At 45.0% G+C, this 16,555-nt stretch overlaps 1 protein-coding gene across 1 annotated transcript in view; it reads right to left on the bottom strand.

Moving 5' to 3' along the window:
* Positions 1 to 14,914, bottom strand: part of LOC127667399 (protein FAM186A-like) — a 29,550-nt gene extending 14,636 nt beyond the window's left edge. The window contains exons 1-3 of the mRNA XM_052160378.1: positions 14,723 to 14,914; positions 2,347 to 2,563; positions 1,830 to 2,000 (exon numbers count right to left, since the gene is read on the bottom strand). Coding sequence (XP_052016338.1) covers positions 1,830 to 2,000; positions 2,347 to 2,563; positions 14,723 to 14,914 — 580 coding nt within the window. The remainder of the gene's footprint in view (positions 1 to 1,829; positions 2,001 to 2,346; positions 2,564 to 14,722) is intronic.
* Positions 14,915 to 16,555: the final 1,641 nt, after the last annotated feature.

The raw sequence follows: 16,555 nt of genomic DNA, 5'->3' as shown, positions 1-16,555 counted from the left end.
AGCTAGAGAGAATGTCTCCAAAAAATTAAACCTTTAAAAACCTTGTTGGGAGAAGGATCAGCAGTTAAGAAATCTCTGCTCTCTAAAGAACCTGATTAGGTTCCCTGCAAACACCCTTTTAACTCGAGGGATCTGTTGCCTCTGGGCTTCACGGTGACACACTCACGTACAGATCCTCACAGACAGACGGAAAATAAAATTAATGTTCTAAAATATTATAGTGTTGAACTTCTAAATATGTGCCTCCCCTGCTAGTGACAATGTTGCTGAAGAAGGCAGGCAGGACAGACAATCCACACCGGAAGATATAGTAACTCACTTCTACAATCCCAGCCTCCAGAAGGCTATGACAAGGGAATCTCAAGTTCCAGGCCAGCCTTTTGTGTGTGTGTGTGTGTGGTGGGGGTTCAAGACAGGGTTTCTCTGTATAGTCCTGGCTGTCCTGGAACTCATTCTCTAGACCAGGCTGTCCTGGAACTCAGAAATCCCCTTGCCTCTGCCTCACAAGTTCTGGGATTAAAGGCGTGTGCCACCACTGCCTGGCTGACTCTGTCTCAACTAAACAAAAACCCACATGCGAGGCAGGTGGGTCATGCCACCAGACAGCCGCGATGGATCACGACACCAGAGAGAGCGCCATAAAGACTGTCAAGGCTGAGGGAGCTCAAACCCGGGGATGTCAGAGATTCGAGAAGGGCAGGAGTGGAGGCTGCCTGTGCACCTGCTCTGCATCAGTAACTACAGCACACAAATAAGAGGACCTTGAGGAGTCCTCAGTCAGTAGCCCCTCCAGTGCTACTAAAGTGCAAATAAAGCATCTTTAACATCTCAGACTGAGCCAATAGGAAACATCTACCCCAAATCCCACCCACTCTCCAAGGTTCACTAGACCCTGTCCACATGAAATAAAGGGCACAGGTTATTTCACTGAGGATGTCGGAGAGTGGCTGTTTTTACGGAGTTGTAACACCTCTCTCCCAAAGCATTCACTGATAGATTTTGGACCTGCTTGGCTGGCCAGGCTCTTGCTGCCTGCAGGGGCTCACATCAGAGTGCATTGTCACCTCTGCCTCTGCTTACAGGTGCGGCTGAGGAGAGACCCAGCACCCTGGCTGCCTGCCCTGCACAGGCTGCCCATCCTTTTTACTTCTCTTCTAAGAGCCCTGAGGCTCCCGGCATTCCCAGTCCAGACTCTGCTTTGCCCCCCTTAGTCTGACGCCCTAGAGGGAATCCGGTGGACAGTGGGCCACACCCACTTATAACACGATGTTCATATAAAATAGATGGTTGTCCAGGACTGTGGATAAGAGTGAAAATAGACTGCACACGGGCACAGATCTTCTTGGATAATGGAAATGATTTTAAAATGAACTACTGTGGGCCATGGGTGTGGCCTGCCTCAAAACGCATGAGGCTCTGAGTTCAACCCGAGCATCACTGCCAAGGGGATGAGGGTTGTTGTTCATCCCACAGCAACGGTGAAATATTTATGGAAATATTTGTGCACTTGATACACATGCATTTTATGGAATGCAAATTATACCCCAATACATTTTTACCTATTATTATTTTATGTGTATGAGAGTTTTGCCTGCATATATGTTTGGGCACCATGTACACAGCAGTACCTGAAGAAGCCAAAAGAAGGCACGTTTCCCATTGGAACCTGAGCTACAGATGGCTGCGAGCCGCCATGTGGGCGCTGGGAATGTTACCCATGGGAAAACACCCAGTGCTCTTGAACACAGAACTGTCTCTCCATCCCCCAATAGAGCTGTATTTTGGTAAAAAGTTAAACTCCATTCCCAAGTGTTACAAAGTGCGCTTACATGTTTTTTTCTTTAGTCTCTTTTTCTCTTCAATGAGGAACATGGTCATTTGAATCAGAGACTCGACATTGTTGTTGATCCCTTTCAGCATGTCTGGCATCAGCTCCATCTTGGCAATCCAGTGGTGGTACTCGTCCATATTAATGGCGGCCACCTCAGACAGAATAAAATCTTAAAAGAGAAAAGAGAAAAGAAAAACCATCTTACAGAGGAAACAAACCAATTATATTCGCATAGGCTTATGCTAATCTGTAACTATACATCGTGGTTCCACTGGGGAATAATTGTCTTATATTTATCTTGTACTACCCTGAACCTTTTCCCTTTATAGGAAGAGACTTGGAATAGAACCCCAAACAGTTAAATCAGTATGTTATGAAAATATAATGGATATTTTACTGTTTGTTCCCTCCCACGGCTGGGTCTTCCTCTCTGGTGTGGCCAGCCCTTCCATGTCCCTCGTCTCCCCTCTTTCCTTAACTGTGCTCCTTCCCTCTGGAGTCTTCTCCACACTTACTCCATTCTTCTAGCCAGGACAGAATCTTGGAGAGGGTTCTTTCTCTTATATCAGTATTTTTTACACATATGGCAATCTTTTCTAAGAAAGCCTTTCTCTTCTTTTTCTGGCCTTCTGAGACGGTGCCCTTTATCCCAGGGGACAAGCTGTCGATATTATACCGAGTCATTATCAGCTGCACGTTGTTCATTATCCCAGCCAGGTTCGAAAGAAGATCCTGTGAAAAGAAGGAATAGCATACAGGTTTAAAATAAGATCATGCCATAATGCTGTGAGGATGTCAGTAATTAATACAAAGTCGAGCAACGGCAAGTCTTGTCAGGGCAGTGAGAGGGCCCAGGGACTACAGGTGCCCGCAGCCAAGTACATCCAGGGTGGACAGAGAGAACAAACTCTTGTAAGTTGCCTTCAGACCACAACATGCATGGCCACACACATACAAGCAGACAAGTAAAATAGGATTTTAAAAAACTCTTAAAGTCTTGTGTAGGGGATGTGGAGGTCAACTTTGTGAAGGAAAAAAGGAAGATGGAGCCGGGCGGTGGTGGCGCACGCCTGTAATCCCAGCACTCTGGGAGGCAGAGGCAGGCGGATTTCTGAGTTCGAGGCCAGTCTGGTATACAGAGTGAATTCCAGGACAGCCAGGGCTACACAGAGAGACCCTGTCTCGAAAAACAAAACAAAACAAAAAAAAGGAGAGATATGATTGGACAATGGTCTAGGGGCTTGGGATTGGCTCAAACACACTACATAAGCTTACGGGCCAGGCAATAAACTCAGACCTGCGCCCTGATGCTGGTTTCTGGGGTCTGATGGCCTGGGATTCATCCTGTGACTCCGATGCCTTTTAGCCCTGACCCTCAGTCTTATTCCACAGTCTTGCTAGCAAGACTGGGTCCTAGGCCAGCCTAGGCAATTCGAGGAGGCCCTCCCGTGTCAGAAAGAAACTGAAGTGTAGCTACTGTGGCTTTACTATGATTTTCAGAATTTCTCTCATTAAAAAAAAGTCTTAGGTCAGACATGGTGGCTCACGCTTGCAACCCTAGCACTCAGGAATTACAAGCAAGAACTCAGGGGTAGTCTAAGCTACACAGGAAGTTTGAGGTTAATCTGGGCTACACGAGACCTTCCCTGTATGGACAACTTTTCAAATAACTTTTTAAGCTTTCATCACCTAGCAAGACTATAATGAAATGGAAAGATCACTGGGGTTTAAGCTGGCCTGGGACCCCCAACTGCAGCTCTTTTGTTAAAATAGCATTTGCTGTCACTAACATTTCCCAAGAGCCTTTGCTTTATCCATAAACCAAGATTGCTAAAGGCAAAGAGTGAGTTGCTTCCTTTTTATGGTAGTGGGCTTTGAGTCAGGCTCTTCCACATCCTGTGCACGCACCCTACCAGTCAATTGAGTATGCTTGGAATCCCCACACAAGGGGATGGAGACAGAAGAATCACAAGTTCAGAGTCACCCTCAATTACACAGGAAGTCTGAGGCTAGCTGAGAGGACTACAAAAGACCCTCTCTCTAACAAACAGCGGAAAAACTGTGGGAACCCATCTGATTGTCAGAATTATCAGAAAGATAGATTACTTGCATCTTCAGAAAAGGTACTGATGTTGGGGGGAGGGTCGATGAAATGGCTCAGCCAGGAGAGATGCTTGCTGCCAAGCCTGACCAACCAAGAGTTCTGTGCCGAGAGCCCACCAAGCAGCAGGAGAGAGCTGACTCCAGGTTACCCTTTGATGCCTACATGGTGCCATAGGATATGAAAACACACACACACACACACACACACACACACACACACACACGTGCACACACACATCCCATAAAAATTTTTGTTTTTTTTTTTTGTTTTTTGGGGGGGCTTTTTTTGTTTTGTTTTGTTTTGTTTTTTGTTTTTTGAGACAGGGTTTCTCTGTGTAGCCCTGGATGTCCTGGAACTCACTCTGTAGACTAGGCTATCCTTGAACTCAGAAATCTGCCTGCCTCTGCCTCCCAAGCACTGGGATTACAGGTGTGCACCACCACTGCCCGGCTCTTACATTAATTTTTTAATTTCCAAGTGGTTTTCACAATTCTAAAACACTGTCACACAGCACCTGTGCTGATTAGTTTGTCCACGTGACACAAGGTAAGGTCATCTGTGTCTTAGGGTTACCATTGCTGTGATTGTACACAGCCAAAAGCAACTTGAAAAAGGAAAGCTTTCTTTCACTCTCAGTCCCATATAACAGTTTCCCATTACTAGCATCCAGACAGGGTCCTGGAGCGATAGAGGGGCGTGGGGGGCACTGCTTGCTGGCTGGTTTATAGCCTGACCTCGTGGGGGCATTTTTCTCATCTGAGGCTCCCTCCCTCCTCTCCTGTGACTCCAGCTCATGTCAATTGTTTCTGGGCAGAGCAATGCAGTAAACAGACTGGTCTCCAGGCAAACCTTCGAGGCACTTTTCTGCTTCAGGATTGCTGTGGGCAGGCAGGCCCTGCCCTCTGGGTGAGACCAGCCCCGGGAAGGTGGTCCTCAAAATTCAAGAGTAAGGTGGACACATCACTAAGCTTTTCTCCCAAGTCTCTGCTTCCTTCCAACCTCCAGGTACTTGCCTTGAGTTCTGCGGTGGCTTTCCCTCATGATGGGTTGTCACCTGAAAGCCAAATAAACCCCTTGCTCAAGTCACTTTTGCTTATGGTCTTTATCACAGCAAAGGAAAAGCAAACTAGGGGCCAGAGAGAGGGCTCAGCAGTTAAGAGCGCTGGCTGGTCCTTCACAGGACCCAGGTTCAATTCCCAGCACCAGCATGGCAGCTCACAACTGTCTATAAACTCCAAGCTCTGACACCCTCACACAGACATACATGCAGGCAAAACACCAAATGCAGACACATAAAATAGAAATAAAAAAAAATGTAAAAAAGCAGACTTAACGGAACCAATAATAACGCATTACTGCTAATTGTATCTAGTGTTGCTACAATAAAACTGAATTTGTATCTAGCTGTTTGTAGCTTTTACACTTATTTAGTTTAACTTAGATGTGAAGATCCATCTATGTTAGGTTAAATTTGACCTAGGATTTAAACATTTGGAAACATGAACTCAAAACTAATTTCCTTTTGTTTACTCATATTCACATTAATTTTAAAGTATGGCTATAATTAGTAGAATATTTATGAATATAATTTTGAAGGAATCAAAAGAAATCTTTAAAGCATTTAAAGCCAGCTGTAGTGACACGCACGCTTATAATCTCTGCAGTTGGAAGGCAGGGTCATCCCTGGCTGCTTAGTGAGTTCAAGGCCAGTCAGAGCCACATAAAATTCCGATTTAAGGAAACAAAAATAAGGTGGGGGTTTTTGTTTGTTTGTTTTGAGGCAGGGTTTCTCTGTGTAGCCCTGGCTATCCTGGAACTCACTCTATAGACCAGGCTGGCCTTGAACTCCCACAGATTTACCTGTCTCTGTCTCCTAAGTGCTGGGACTGGATGTGTGCACCACCATCACCTAGCACAAAAATAAGGTATTTTGTAAAGCACAGCAGAGGCTTAGAGAGTAAAGAGCACTGCTCTGCAAGGGTGAGAATCTGGGTGCAAAGCCACATCTAAGCAGAGCATGGCTAACCTCAGCATGCCTGTACCCCAATACTGAGGAGCAGAGATGGGCAGTCCCAGGAACCCAGCAGCCAGCCATCTTAGCTGAAATTGTAACCTTCTGATTTGGTGAAAAGATACTGTCTCAAATGAATTGATGTATGTATGTATATATGTATGTATGTATGTATGTATGTGCATATATGTATGCTTGTATATGTGTATATGTGTGTGTATATTTGCATATGTATATACATATGTGTGGGTATTACTATACTTCTTGAAAATAGAAAGGAGACCATGAAAAGGAGGGAAAAGAGGTCCTTATCAAGAAAGGGAAAAAGACAAGACGGTAGTGGAGCACTTGTGACGTAGGTGGGATGGAGCTCAGGTGACAGAGCACACCTTGTGTGCTAGTCAGGGGTCTCTAGTGGAACTGGACTTATGGAATGAATCTACGGGAGAAAGAGTTAAGAGTGGCTTGTAGCTTATAGTCCAGCTAGTCCAACAATGGCTGCCAACCAAAACGAGTTCCAAGAATCCAGCCATTGTTCCGTTCAACAGCTCGATGCCTCAGCTGGTCTTCAGAATCCTGAGGAAGTAGCCTATTGCGCCCTGTGGTGACAGCACACATCCTTTTTGTTTGTTTGTTTTGGTTTTTTGGATTTGGTTTTTTCGAGACAGGGTTTCTCTGTGTAGCCCTGGCTGTCCTGGAACTCACTCTGAAGACCAGGCTGGCCTTGAACTCAGAGATCCGCCTGCCTCTGCCTCCCAGAGTGCTGGGATTACAGGCGTGCGCCACCACCGCCCAGCTGGCAGCACACCTCCTTAATCCCAGCACTTGGGAGAAGAAAGAGGCAGCTCTCTTTTGAGTTTGAAGCCAGTCTGGTCTACGGAGTGAGTTACAGGACAGCCAGGACCATGCAAAGAAACCCTGCCTTGAAAAACAAAACAGAAAAAAGAAAGGGGGAAGAACCCTTTCCAGGTATATCTAGCCGCTTTAGTTTTAGATGATTGCAGAAGTAGTCAGGTTGACAACCAAGAACTGCCATGCTTAGCATGCTGGGTTTAATTCTCCACCCCACTAACAATTGGCCTCGATGACACTGCCTATAATCCCAGCACATAGGAAATGGAAACGGGAGGATTTGGAGCTCAAGGTTAGCCTTGGTTATACAATGGAATTTGAGTAGCCTGGGCTAACTGAGACCCTGTCTCGGAAGAAAACCAAAACCAAAATAAGCTATGTGTAATGATGCACTTCTTAGACCACAGCACCTGGGAGACAGAAGCAGGCAGGTCCCCGTGTGTTCTGGGCTACCCTGGTCAACACAGAGAGTAAGAAAAAGCCTGTCTGTCGGGCGTGGTAGCGCACGCCTTTAATCCAGCACTTGGGAGGCAGAGGCAGGTGAATTTCTGAGTTCGAGACCAGCCTAGTCTACAGAATGAGTTCCAGGACAGCCAGGGCTACACAGAGAAACCCTGTCTCGAAAAAAATGGGAAAAAAAAAAAAAAAAGAAAAGAAAGAAAGCGGGGGTGGGGTGGGGGGGTGGGGGGAGCTGGAGAGCTGACTCAGCGGTTAAGAGCACTGACTGCTCTTCTGAAGGTCCTGAGGTCAAATCCCAGCAACCACATGGTGGCTCACAACCATCCAAAATGAGACCTGATGCCCTCTTCTGGGGTGTCTGAAGACAGCTAGAGTGTACTTACATATTACAATAAATAAATCTTAAAAAAAAAAAAAGAAAAGAAAAGAAAGAAAGCACCTGTCTAAAAATGAGAGCAATAATATTTATTCTCAAATAGATATGGTAGTAACATATCTATAATTTCAGCACTCAGAAGGTGAACGTAGGAGGATTTTCAGTTTAAGGTCAGTTTGGGGAGAGCTGGCTCAGCGGTTAAGAGCACAGACTGCTCTTCTGAAGGTCCTGAGGTCAAATCCCAGCAACCACATGGTGGCTCACAACCATCCAAAATGAGACCTGATGCCCTCTTCTGGAGTATCTGAAGACAGCTACAGTGTACTTATATATAATAAATAATAAAAAAAAAAAAAAAGAAAGAAAAAAAGCAGACAAAAACTATTTCACTGGGCGGTGGTCACCCACTCCTGTAATCCCAGCACTCTGGGAGGCAGAGGCAGGCGGATTTCTGAGTTCAAGGCCAACCTGGTCTACAGAGTGAGTTCCAGGATAGCAAGGGCTATACAGAGAAACCCTGTCTTGAAAAAAAAAAAAAAATCCAAACCCGCCCCCCTCCCCAAAAAAAAAAAGAAAGAAAGAAAGAAAGAAAGAAAGAAAGAAAGAAAGAAAGAAAGAAAGAAAGAAAGAAAAAGAAAGAAAAAAGGTCAGTTTGGACTACATAGGGAGTTCCAGGACACCTTGAGTTACATAGGGAGGCCCTGTGTCAAAACATAATCAGTAAATCAAAGCTGTATGCACAGCCCTTTACTAGATCATAAAAATGTGCTGGGCAGTGGTGGTACACAGCTTTAATCCCAACACTCAGGTGGCACAGGTAGGTGAATCTCTGAGGTCACCTGGTCCTATATGGCCATTTTTTGGTTGGTTGGTTTTTGGTTTTTTTCCGAGACAGGGTTTCTCTGTGTATCCCTAGCTGTCCTGGAACTCACTCTGTAGACCAGGTGGGCCTCGAACTCAGAAATCCGTCTGTCTCTGCCTCCCAAGTGCAGGGATTAAAGGCGTGCACCACCACTGCCCAGCCCTATCTGCCATTTGTAACTACTCCCGGCCCCTGCCCCTGCCCCACTCTGTGTGGTATGGAGCCCAGGTGTGTACAGGCCATCTCCCTACTAAGAGTCAGACTCTCTCAGTGGAACCCAGAGTCACCGATAGGACTAGTCCAGCTAGCCATTTTACCCTACAGGAGCACCTATTTCTGCCTTCCAAAGGGATACAACTGCATGAGAGCTGCCACACCAACATAGTTTTACAAGATTGCTGGGGAGCCAAACTCTGGTCCTCACACTCGCATGGTACTGTACCTATTGAACTATTTCCCTAGCTCTCTTGGGCTTTTTTTCCCCCTAGATTTTTGTTTTTTGTTTTTTGGAGACAGGGTTTTTCTGTGTAGCTCTGGCTGTCCTGGAACTCACTCTGTAGACCAGGTTGGCCTCAAACTCAGAAATCCACCTGCCTCTGCCTCCCAGAGTGCTGGGATTACAGGCATGCGCCACCACTGCCCGGCTTCACTTTTTATTTTATTTTATTTACTTTTTAATCAAAGGAAATCAGGGCAGGAATTCAAACAGGGCCGAAGGCAGTAACTGGTTCAGAGGCCATGGTGGGGGGAGCTGCTTATTGATTTGCTCCTCATGGCTTTCTCAGTCTACTTTCTTATAGAACCCAGGACCAACAACCCAGGAGTGGCACCACCCACAATGACCAGGACCCTCTCTCCCACCAACCACTAATTAAGATAATGCCCTGCCAGCTAGCCGCCAATCTTCTGGAGGCATTTCCTAATTGAGGTTCCCTTCATACAGATGACTTTAGCTTGTGTCAAGTTGATATAAAGCTATGTAGCACATAGGACAAACAAGACATTTGGAAGAACCTTGCCGGAGAAGCGGTTGTGTCTGTATTGTTGAGTCCATTTTGTATAAGCTGCCAGAAGAGGTTATGGTATGGCCACTCTCAGCCACGCAGAACCTTCTGAGAGCCTTCACCTGGATCCTTGATGCATACTATGTCACTGATCAAAGAACCAGGCACAAGAGCCAGGGCACCATGACATTCTGCACCAAATGTGGAGCTGTGAGAAGAAGCACCACACCCTTTAAGGCTTTGTTTCCAGGTCTGCTGAGTGCCTGACTGAGGAAGGCTGTCCATCAGACCCTGAAATCAGTTCACCCTTAGACCTATTGCAAAGTAGATGTTAAGGTATTTGAGAAACAGCTAACAGAAGGAGAATCCTATGGATGGAAATGGCCTGTTGGCTTTAAAGGCTAAAATCAAGCACATTCTGTCCCCCAGCATCCACTGGGGCTATACTGGGGCTTTCAAAGTAGTGTTGGTTTTTGTTTGGTTCACTGGTTTTGTTTGTTTAATATATGTGGTTGGTTGGTTGGCTTTTGAGACAGAGCCTCTCAATCTGTAGCCCTGGCTGGCCTGGAACTCACAAAGATCTGCGTGCCTCTTTTTCCCAAGTGCTGGGACTGAAGGTGTGTACCACTGCATCTGGACTTAAATGGAGACTTTTATAGTTTTGGAAACAGTATGTATGGTCTCTGAACCATAATTACCCATAAGCAATGGCAAGGATGCACAGACATCAAATGCTTGCTTTGAAACCTGGAGGACAGGTAGATGTAGCTGTCTTAGGGCTACAGACACTCAAAGGGTAAGAAACCTGGCTTGTTCTTTGCAGAGAACCCAGGTCTGATTTCCAGCACCAGAGGGTGGCAGCTCACAATCCTCTGTAACTCTGATTCCTTGAGGATCTGACGCACTCTTCTGGCCTTAGCAAGCTCTAGGCATGCACGCGGAACACATACATGCTTGCAAATATCATATACATGAAATAATAAAATCTAAAAATTTTAATACAGATATCTTTAATATATGTTATACAGTTATATATTCTTTTTTTAAATAAAGATTTATTTACTTATTATATGTAAGTACACTGTAGTTGTCTTTAGACACTCCAGAACAGGGCATCAGATCTCATTACAGATGGTTATGAGCCACCATGTGGGTGCAGGGATTTGAACTCAGGACCTTTGGGAGAGCAGTCAGTGCTCTTAACCCCTGAGCCATCTCTCCAGCCCCCAGTTATATATTCTTAATAGTTTAAGGTAATCTTTTGAATATGTACATTTTATTGTTTTTTTGTTTTGATTTTTGATTTTTGGTTTTTGTTTTTGTTTTTTTTTTCGAGCCAGGGTAGCCCTGGCTATCCTGCAACTCACTCTGGTGTCCAGGCTGGCCTCGAACTCAGAAATTTGCCTGCCTATGCCTCCTCCCAAGTGCTGGGATTAAAGGCATGCACCATCACTGCCCAGCTTTTTCCTTCCTTCCTTTTTTTTTTGTTTTTGTTTTTGTTTATAGATTTTATTTTTGAACCTTGTTTTTACAAATGTCTTTGCTATAGAGAATTAAAAAAAAAAAAACAATGTGATTTACCAGCTGGTAATGAATTGAAGTGGGAAGGATTCAGTAATATGTGTATACCCAAATCACCTACAAAACAAAATATATAATGTTGCCTATTCTGACCCAAGAGCAGAATCAGAGACTGTGTACTGCTACCAAATAACCTTATTAAAGCTGGATTTGAACTTGAACATGCATGCATACATACACGCAAAAAGAGTCAGAAGAAAATAATATATAACTATATAACTTTATATACAATGAAGTGTAAGCAGACTACTCTATAGAGTAGTGAACAGACTAGACTGATGGTAGCTGGAAACTGGGGTGGCAGCAAAGCAGAGATATCTAGGAGGGTCATAAGGCCTCAAGGGCCGGGTGTGGTGGTATACATCTTTAATCCCAGCAGTGGCCGGTCAAGGCCATCCTGGTCTACAAAGTGAACTCTAGCACAGATAGGGCTGTTTCAAGAGAACCTGTCTCAAAACAAACAACCAATAAATAAACAAACAAAAAATCATCAAAAAATTAGGGGGAGATGAGTTAATTCATTATGTTGATTAAGCTGACACTTCTATAGATTTTATATTTTTGTTTGTTTGTTTGTTGTTATTTTCGAGACAGGGTTTCTCTGTGTGGCCCTGGCTGTCCTGGAACTCTGTAGACCAGGTGGCCTCGAACTCAGAAATCTGCCTGCAGGGGCTGGAGAGATGGCTCAGCGGTTAAGAGCACTGACTGCTCTTCCAGAGGTCCTGAGTTCAAATCCCAGCAACCACATGGTGGCTCACAACCATCTGTAATGAGATCTGATGCACTCTTCTGGTGTGTCTGAAAACAGCTACAGTATATTCATATACATAAAATAAAGAAATAGTAAAAAAAAAAAAAAAAGAAAAAAAAGAAAGAAATCTGCCTGCCTCTGCCTCCCAGAGTGCTGGGATTACAGGCGTGCGCCACCACCGCCCGGCTTATTTCTTCTTCTTCATTCAGCTACTAATTACTCTCACACAGGTCATAAAGAAAAAGAATGAGCAGGACAAAAAGAAACAAAAAAATGTGTGCAGTTTGAAGTAGAAATGAGCACTGAGAAATGTAACACTGGAACGAAGGCTTGAGCTCAACAAGAAAAGAGCATTTTAAAGAGGAGCAGGGGAGGAGGAGGAAGAGCAGGGGAGGAGGAGGAGGAGGAGGGGGAGGAGGAGGAGGAGCAGGGGAGGAGGAGGAGGAGGAGGAGGAGGAGGAGGAGGAGGAGGAGGAGAGGCCTGGAATGGAATATAGGAAATGTACTTTCAGGGCAAGACACTGCCCCGCTCCCCCACCCCCAGCCAGCTGAGCTTCAACTTGTAAAAAATCAAGAAATCTTCTACTCATAAAGAAGCAAAACAGCAGGACAGCCAGGGCTACACAGAGAAACCCTGTCTCGAAAAAAAGCCAAAAAAAAAAAAAAAAAAAAAAAGGAAGCAAAATGGCTGGGCAGTGGTAGTGCTCCCAACACTTGGGAGGCAGAGGCAGGCAGATTTCTGAGTTCAAGGCCAGCCTGGTTTACAGAGTGAGTTCCAGGACAGCCAGGGCTACACTGGAAAAACCCTACCTCAAAAAACAAAACAAAACAAAAGCAAAAATGAACAAACAAAAAAAAACATATGCAAATGATTCGAGGGAGCCAGATTCCCTCTTTCCCAAGCAAGCACCTGAACTTGGCAGTGTCAATAATATGGCTCTGACTTTAGAGTCATGAAGGATGGATGTGTGTACGGGCGTTATGGACTCTTCCCTCACAGTTAGAGAGCCTCTGAAGCCAGGCATGCAAAAGGGAGGCCCTGCAATGTGATACCAGTGTGTGTGTGTGTGTGTGTGTGTGTGTGTGTGTGTGTGAGAGAGAGAGAGTGTGAAAATGAGGCCTGGATTGCACCGGAGACCCCACAAGATTGGCAGTGCCAGAGCCAGGAGGCATCCGACTGACCGATGTCCGGAGAGTTGCAGAGGGAAGCTCGCTGCAGTCAGCTGGGGGGCTGAGCTACCAATGCCTCTGAGAACAGACCTGGAGCCACAAGGTCCCCAGCTGCTTTGTTCAATATCTTCTCACTCTGGCCCCATCCGCCTTTTAGAATGGCAATGTATGTTCTTTGCCACTGTGCATACAAAGTATGCACTTTGCTTTTGGGGGGAGGGTAAGGAGGGGAGTACGCACTTTGCTTTTTTGGGGGGAGGGAGGGACGTACGCACTTTGCTTTTTTGCGGGGGGGGGGGAGATATGCACTTTACACTTAAGAGGTGTTACAGTTTGCCTTGACTCTCAGAAGAGACTTTGAGCTTTGGACTTTTAAGCAATGTTAAGTCTGTAAAGGAGGATAGGAACCTTTGAAGTTGGACTCCTTGGATTGCAGATCCTGATAGAACCACAAGCCTAAGGAGGCAAGGCATGGACGGCGGTGGTTTGAATGAGAATGGCCCGTAGGCTCACATATTTAAATACGCTTTGTGGGCTGTGGGGTGTCACAAGCCCACATAAAACCATCCCCAGGCCAGACAGTGGTTGCACACGCCTTTAATCCCAGCACTTGGGAGGCAGAGACAGGCGGATTTCTGAGTTCCTGGTCTACAGAGTGAGTTCCAGGACAGCCAGGGCTACATAGAGAAACCCTGTCTCGAAAAAACCAAAACCCAAAAACAAAACAAAACAAACAAACAAAAGACCATCCCATCCCCAGCCGGTCCTCTGTCTGCCTCGGACTGGTGCATGCAGCCTCACGGACTGGTGCATACAGCCTCTCTGGTGCATGCAGCCTCTTGGCTGTTTCCGCCACAGCGCCTTTGCTCATGGACTCACCCTCGGCAACCCCAAGCCTCACACTGAGCACTTTCTTTCACAAGTTGCCTTGGATGTGGCGGCTCAGCACAGCAACAGGAAAGTAACTAAGTAACCAATAAAGCTCTTGAGAGCAAACACTGGTGTTGCCAGTTGTGAGAAACTGGAACAGGAAATTCTGTGTGGAATGCAGTCCCGGTACTACAAACCTTTCCTCTCTTCCCTTTGGGAAGTCCTGGAGTGGAGCTCAGAGCCTATCTCACACTCCATCGCTGCACCCCATTGTCAGCTTTCATTTACTTTTGAAATCACAGTTCTGCCTTTACTTGTAGGCAGGGTCAAAGTGCCACACCACGTGTATGGGGGCCAGAGCATAGCTGGCTATTTGATTCTTCTGACAAGCAGGGTCTGAGGATCCACTTCAGGTGTCAGGCATGGCAGAAAGAGCCCCAGCCAGCTGAACCAGGCCACAAAACACACCTTTTATTTATTTATTTATTTAGCCACATCTCATTAATATTCAGCCCAACCTGGCCTCAAGTTTATATACAAGATCAAGCTCTTCCTACCTTTATCTTCCTCCTGAATGTTGGAATTACAGGTGTACACTACCATATCTAGATCTACTGACTTCTTAAATTGTACTAACAATTTTAGTGTGAATAGGCTGGCACAGAATTGGAGCTTGCTACCTATCTATAGTCAGTCTGGTAACAGTATTGTTTGAAGTTAGAGTTACCCAAAATTCAGTCAACTATTGAGTGTGAAGTGTTTTCTATTCAAACCAAAAAAAAATTTTTTTAATTGGTTGTAAAAAGTCATACAAAGTTGTATAAAAGTCTGTAAGTGGATCAGCTGCTCACCTCTTTGGCCCGAATTGACTGTGATTCCTCAATCTTATCAATGACTGCCTGTACTGATGCTGGGATCTCAAATTGCAAGCTTATTGAGTTATCTCGGCTGCTTCTGGGCTTTCTCCAGAGGGCAAGATCCTTGAATTCATCATCTTCTGAATCAGATTCATCGTAGACTTTGCTTTGCCTTTTGGCAGGCATTTTTAAAATTTGGGTGATTTCTTGGTATTTCTTCTGCTTTTCACAGGACTTAGGTAAATGCTACTAAGTGTCCACTAGGACAAGGAGTCCTAGCTTCAAGGAGTCCTGAGGTTATGGCTAACCCTTACTTGGACCAACTAGAAGGCTTCAAAGGTTCAAGTCTTGATGATGTTATTAGTTGCCCCATTGTGACACTATCATTGACTAGAATGTTTAGGGATGCTTCCTCTGTGTAAAGAACTAGACATTCTATATGATTGTAGAACAGGGAGGGGGAGGGAAACACTGGATAGCAGAAATGCTAAAAGGAATAGAAGACACAGTCCTGCATTGAAGAATTACATTCTAGGTGTTAGAACCCAACGTCCAGTCTCTTCTCTCTTTCTGGACTTGGCTGAAACAGATTTAAGGCTGTGTAGGAATCATGTCCTAAGAGCTCCTCATCTGCCCCTAAACTTTTCTACCATTTGATAACTTAGAAGGTATTTGGAAGAGTACCAGTTTCCCTTGATGTTGTTTTCTTGTTTTGCTCTGTTTTAGTTTTGTTTTGTTTAAGAGGCTGACAAACTTTGGGGTTTCATATTTGACTCACAACATCGAATGGAACATTAGAGGCTGCTTTCTACCTGGAGAGGTGTGCCTCCCTGGGCAGCTCTGACTGCAGGCGGGTGCTGGGATCACAGGTGTGCATGGCCATGCTTAGTTAGGTAACTTTAAACCTGGAAAAAGGGTAAGAAATAAAGTTAAGGGACTGGAGAGATGGTTAAGAGCACTGACTGCTCTTCCAAGGGTCCTGAGTTCAATTCCCAGCAACCACATGGTGGCTCATAGCCATCCATAATGAGATCTGATGTCTAAAAACCACAGTATACTCATATAAATTAAATCTTTAAAAAAAAATAAAGTTGAGTCCCCTGTGTTCTTCCCAGTGTGTGCCTCCTCATTCCTAGTTCAGAGGTAATAGGAAGCATGGATTTAGAGTGCCGTGTACCTAGTCTATCTTTACCTAGTTTTACTGTGTTTATGGACTCATAAACTTTACAGCATCATTTGATAGGTTCTACATATTTTTTAGAATGATTGCTGTATAGTTTAAGCTCTCTACAAAAACTTCCTATGTTGATTCCTTGTTGGAAACATTGTAAAATTAGTCCTCTGTTGAGTCCTCTCAAGATTTGAACAGAACACTAAGTAGATGTTTTAGTTCAAAGGGAACTGAAGTCCTGAAGCAGCTGCTTTTCTTTCCTTTTTCCCTCTGTTCCTTCTGCTCACTATCGATGACTGAAGGCAGGGCCCAGGCGGGCTCCGTGAGCTCTCTACTGCAGAGCTAGGCACTCAGCTCCATTCCCCTGCATTTTCAGTTTATTTCTAGACAGTTCTTGCAAAATTAGCGGGCTAGGCTTGAATTAACTCTGCAGCCCCAGACTGGTCTTGAATTTAATTTTTTTGTATTTGTTTTTTTCGAGACAGGGTCTCTCTGTATAGCCCTGGCTGTCCTGGAACTCACTCTGTAGACCAGGCTGGCCTTGAACTCAGAAATCCGCCTGCCTCTGCCTCCCAAGTGCTGGGATTACAGGCATGTGCCACCACCGCCTGGCTTTGAATTTTTAAAAATTACATACTACATTCATTGATGGATTT

This window comes from Apodemus sylvaticus, chromosome 17 (genome assembly GCF_947179515.1).
Source record: "Apodemus sylvaticus chromosome 17, mApoSyl1.1, whole genome shotgun sequence".
Taxonomy (NCBI): Eukaryota; Metazoa; Chordata; class Mammalia; order Rodentia; family Muridae; genus Apodemus; species Apodemus sylvaticus.
Note: the sequence above shows the minus strand (reverse complement) of the source record. Positions and strands in the feature narration are given on the sequence as shown.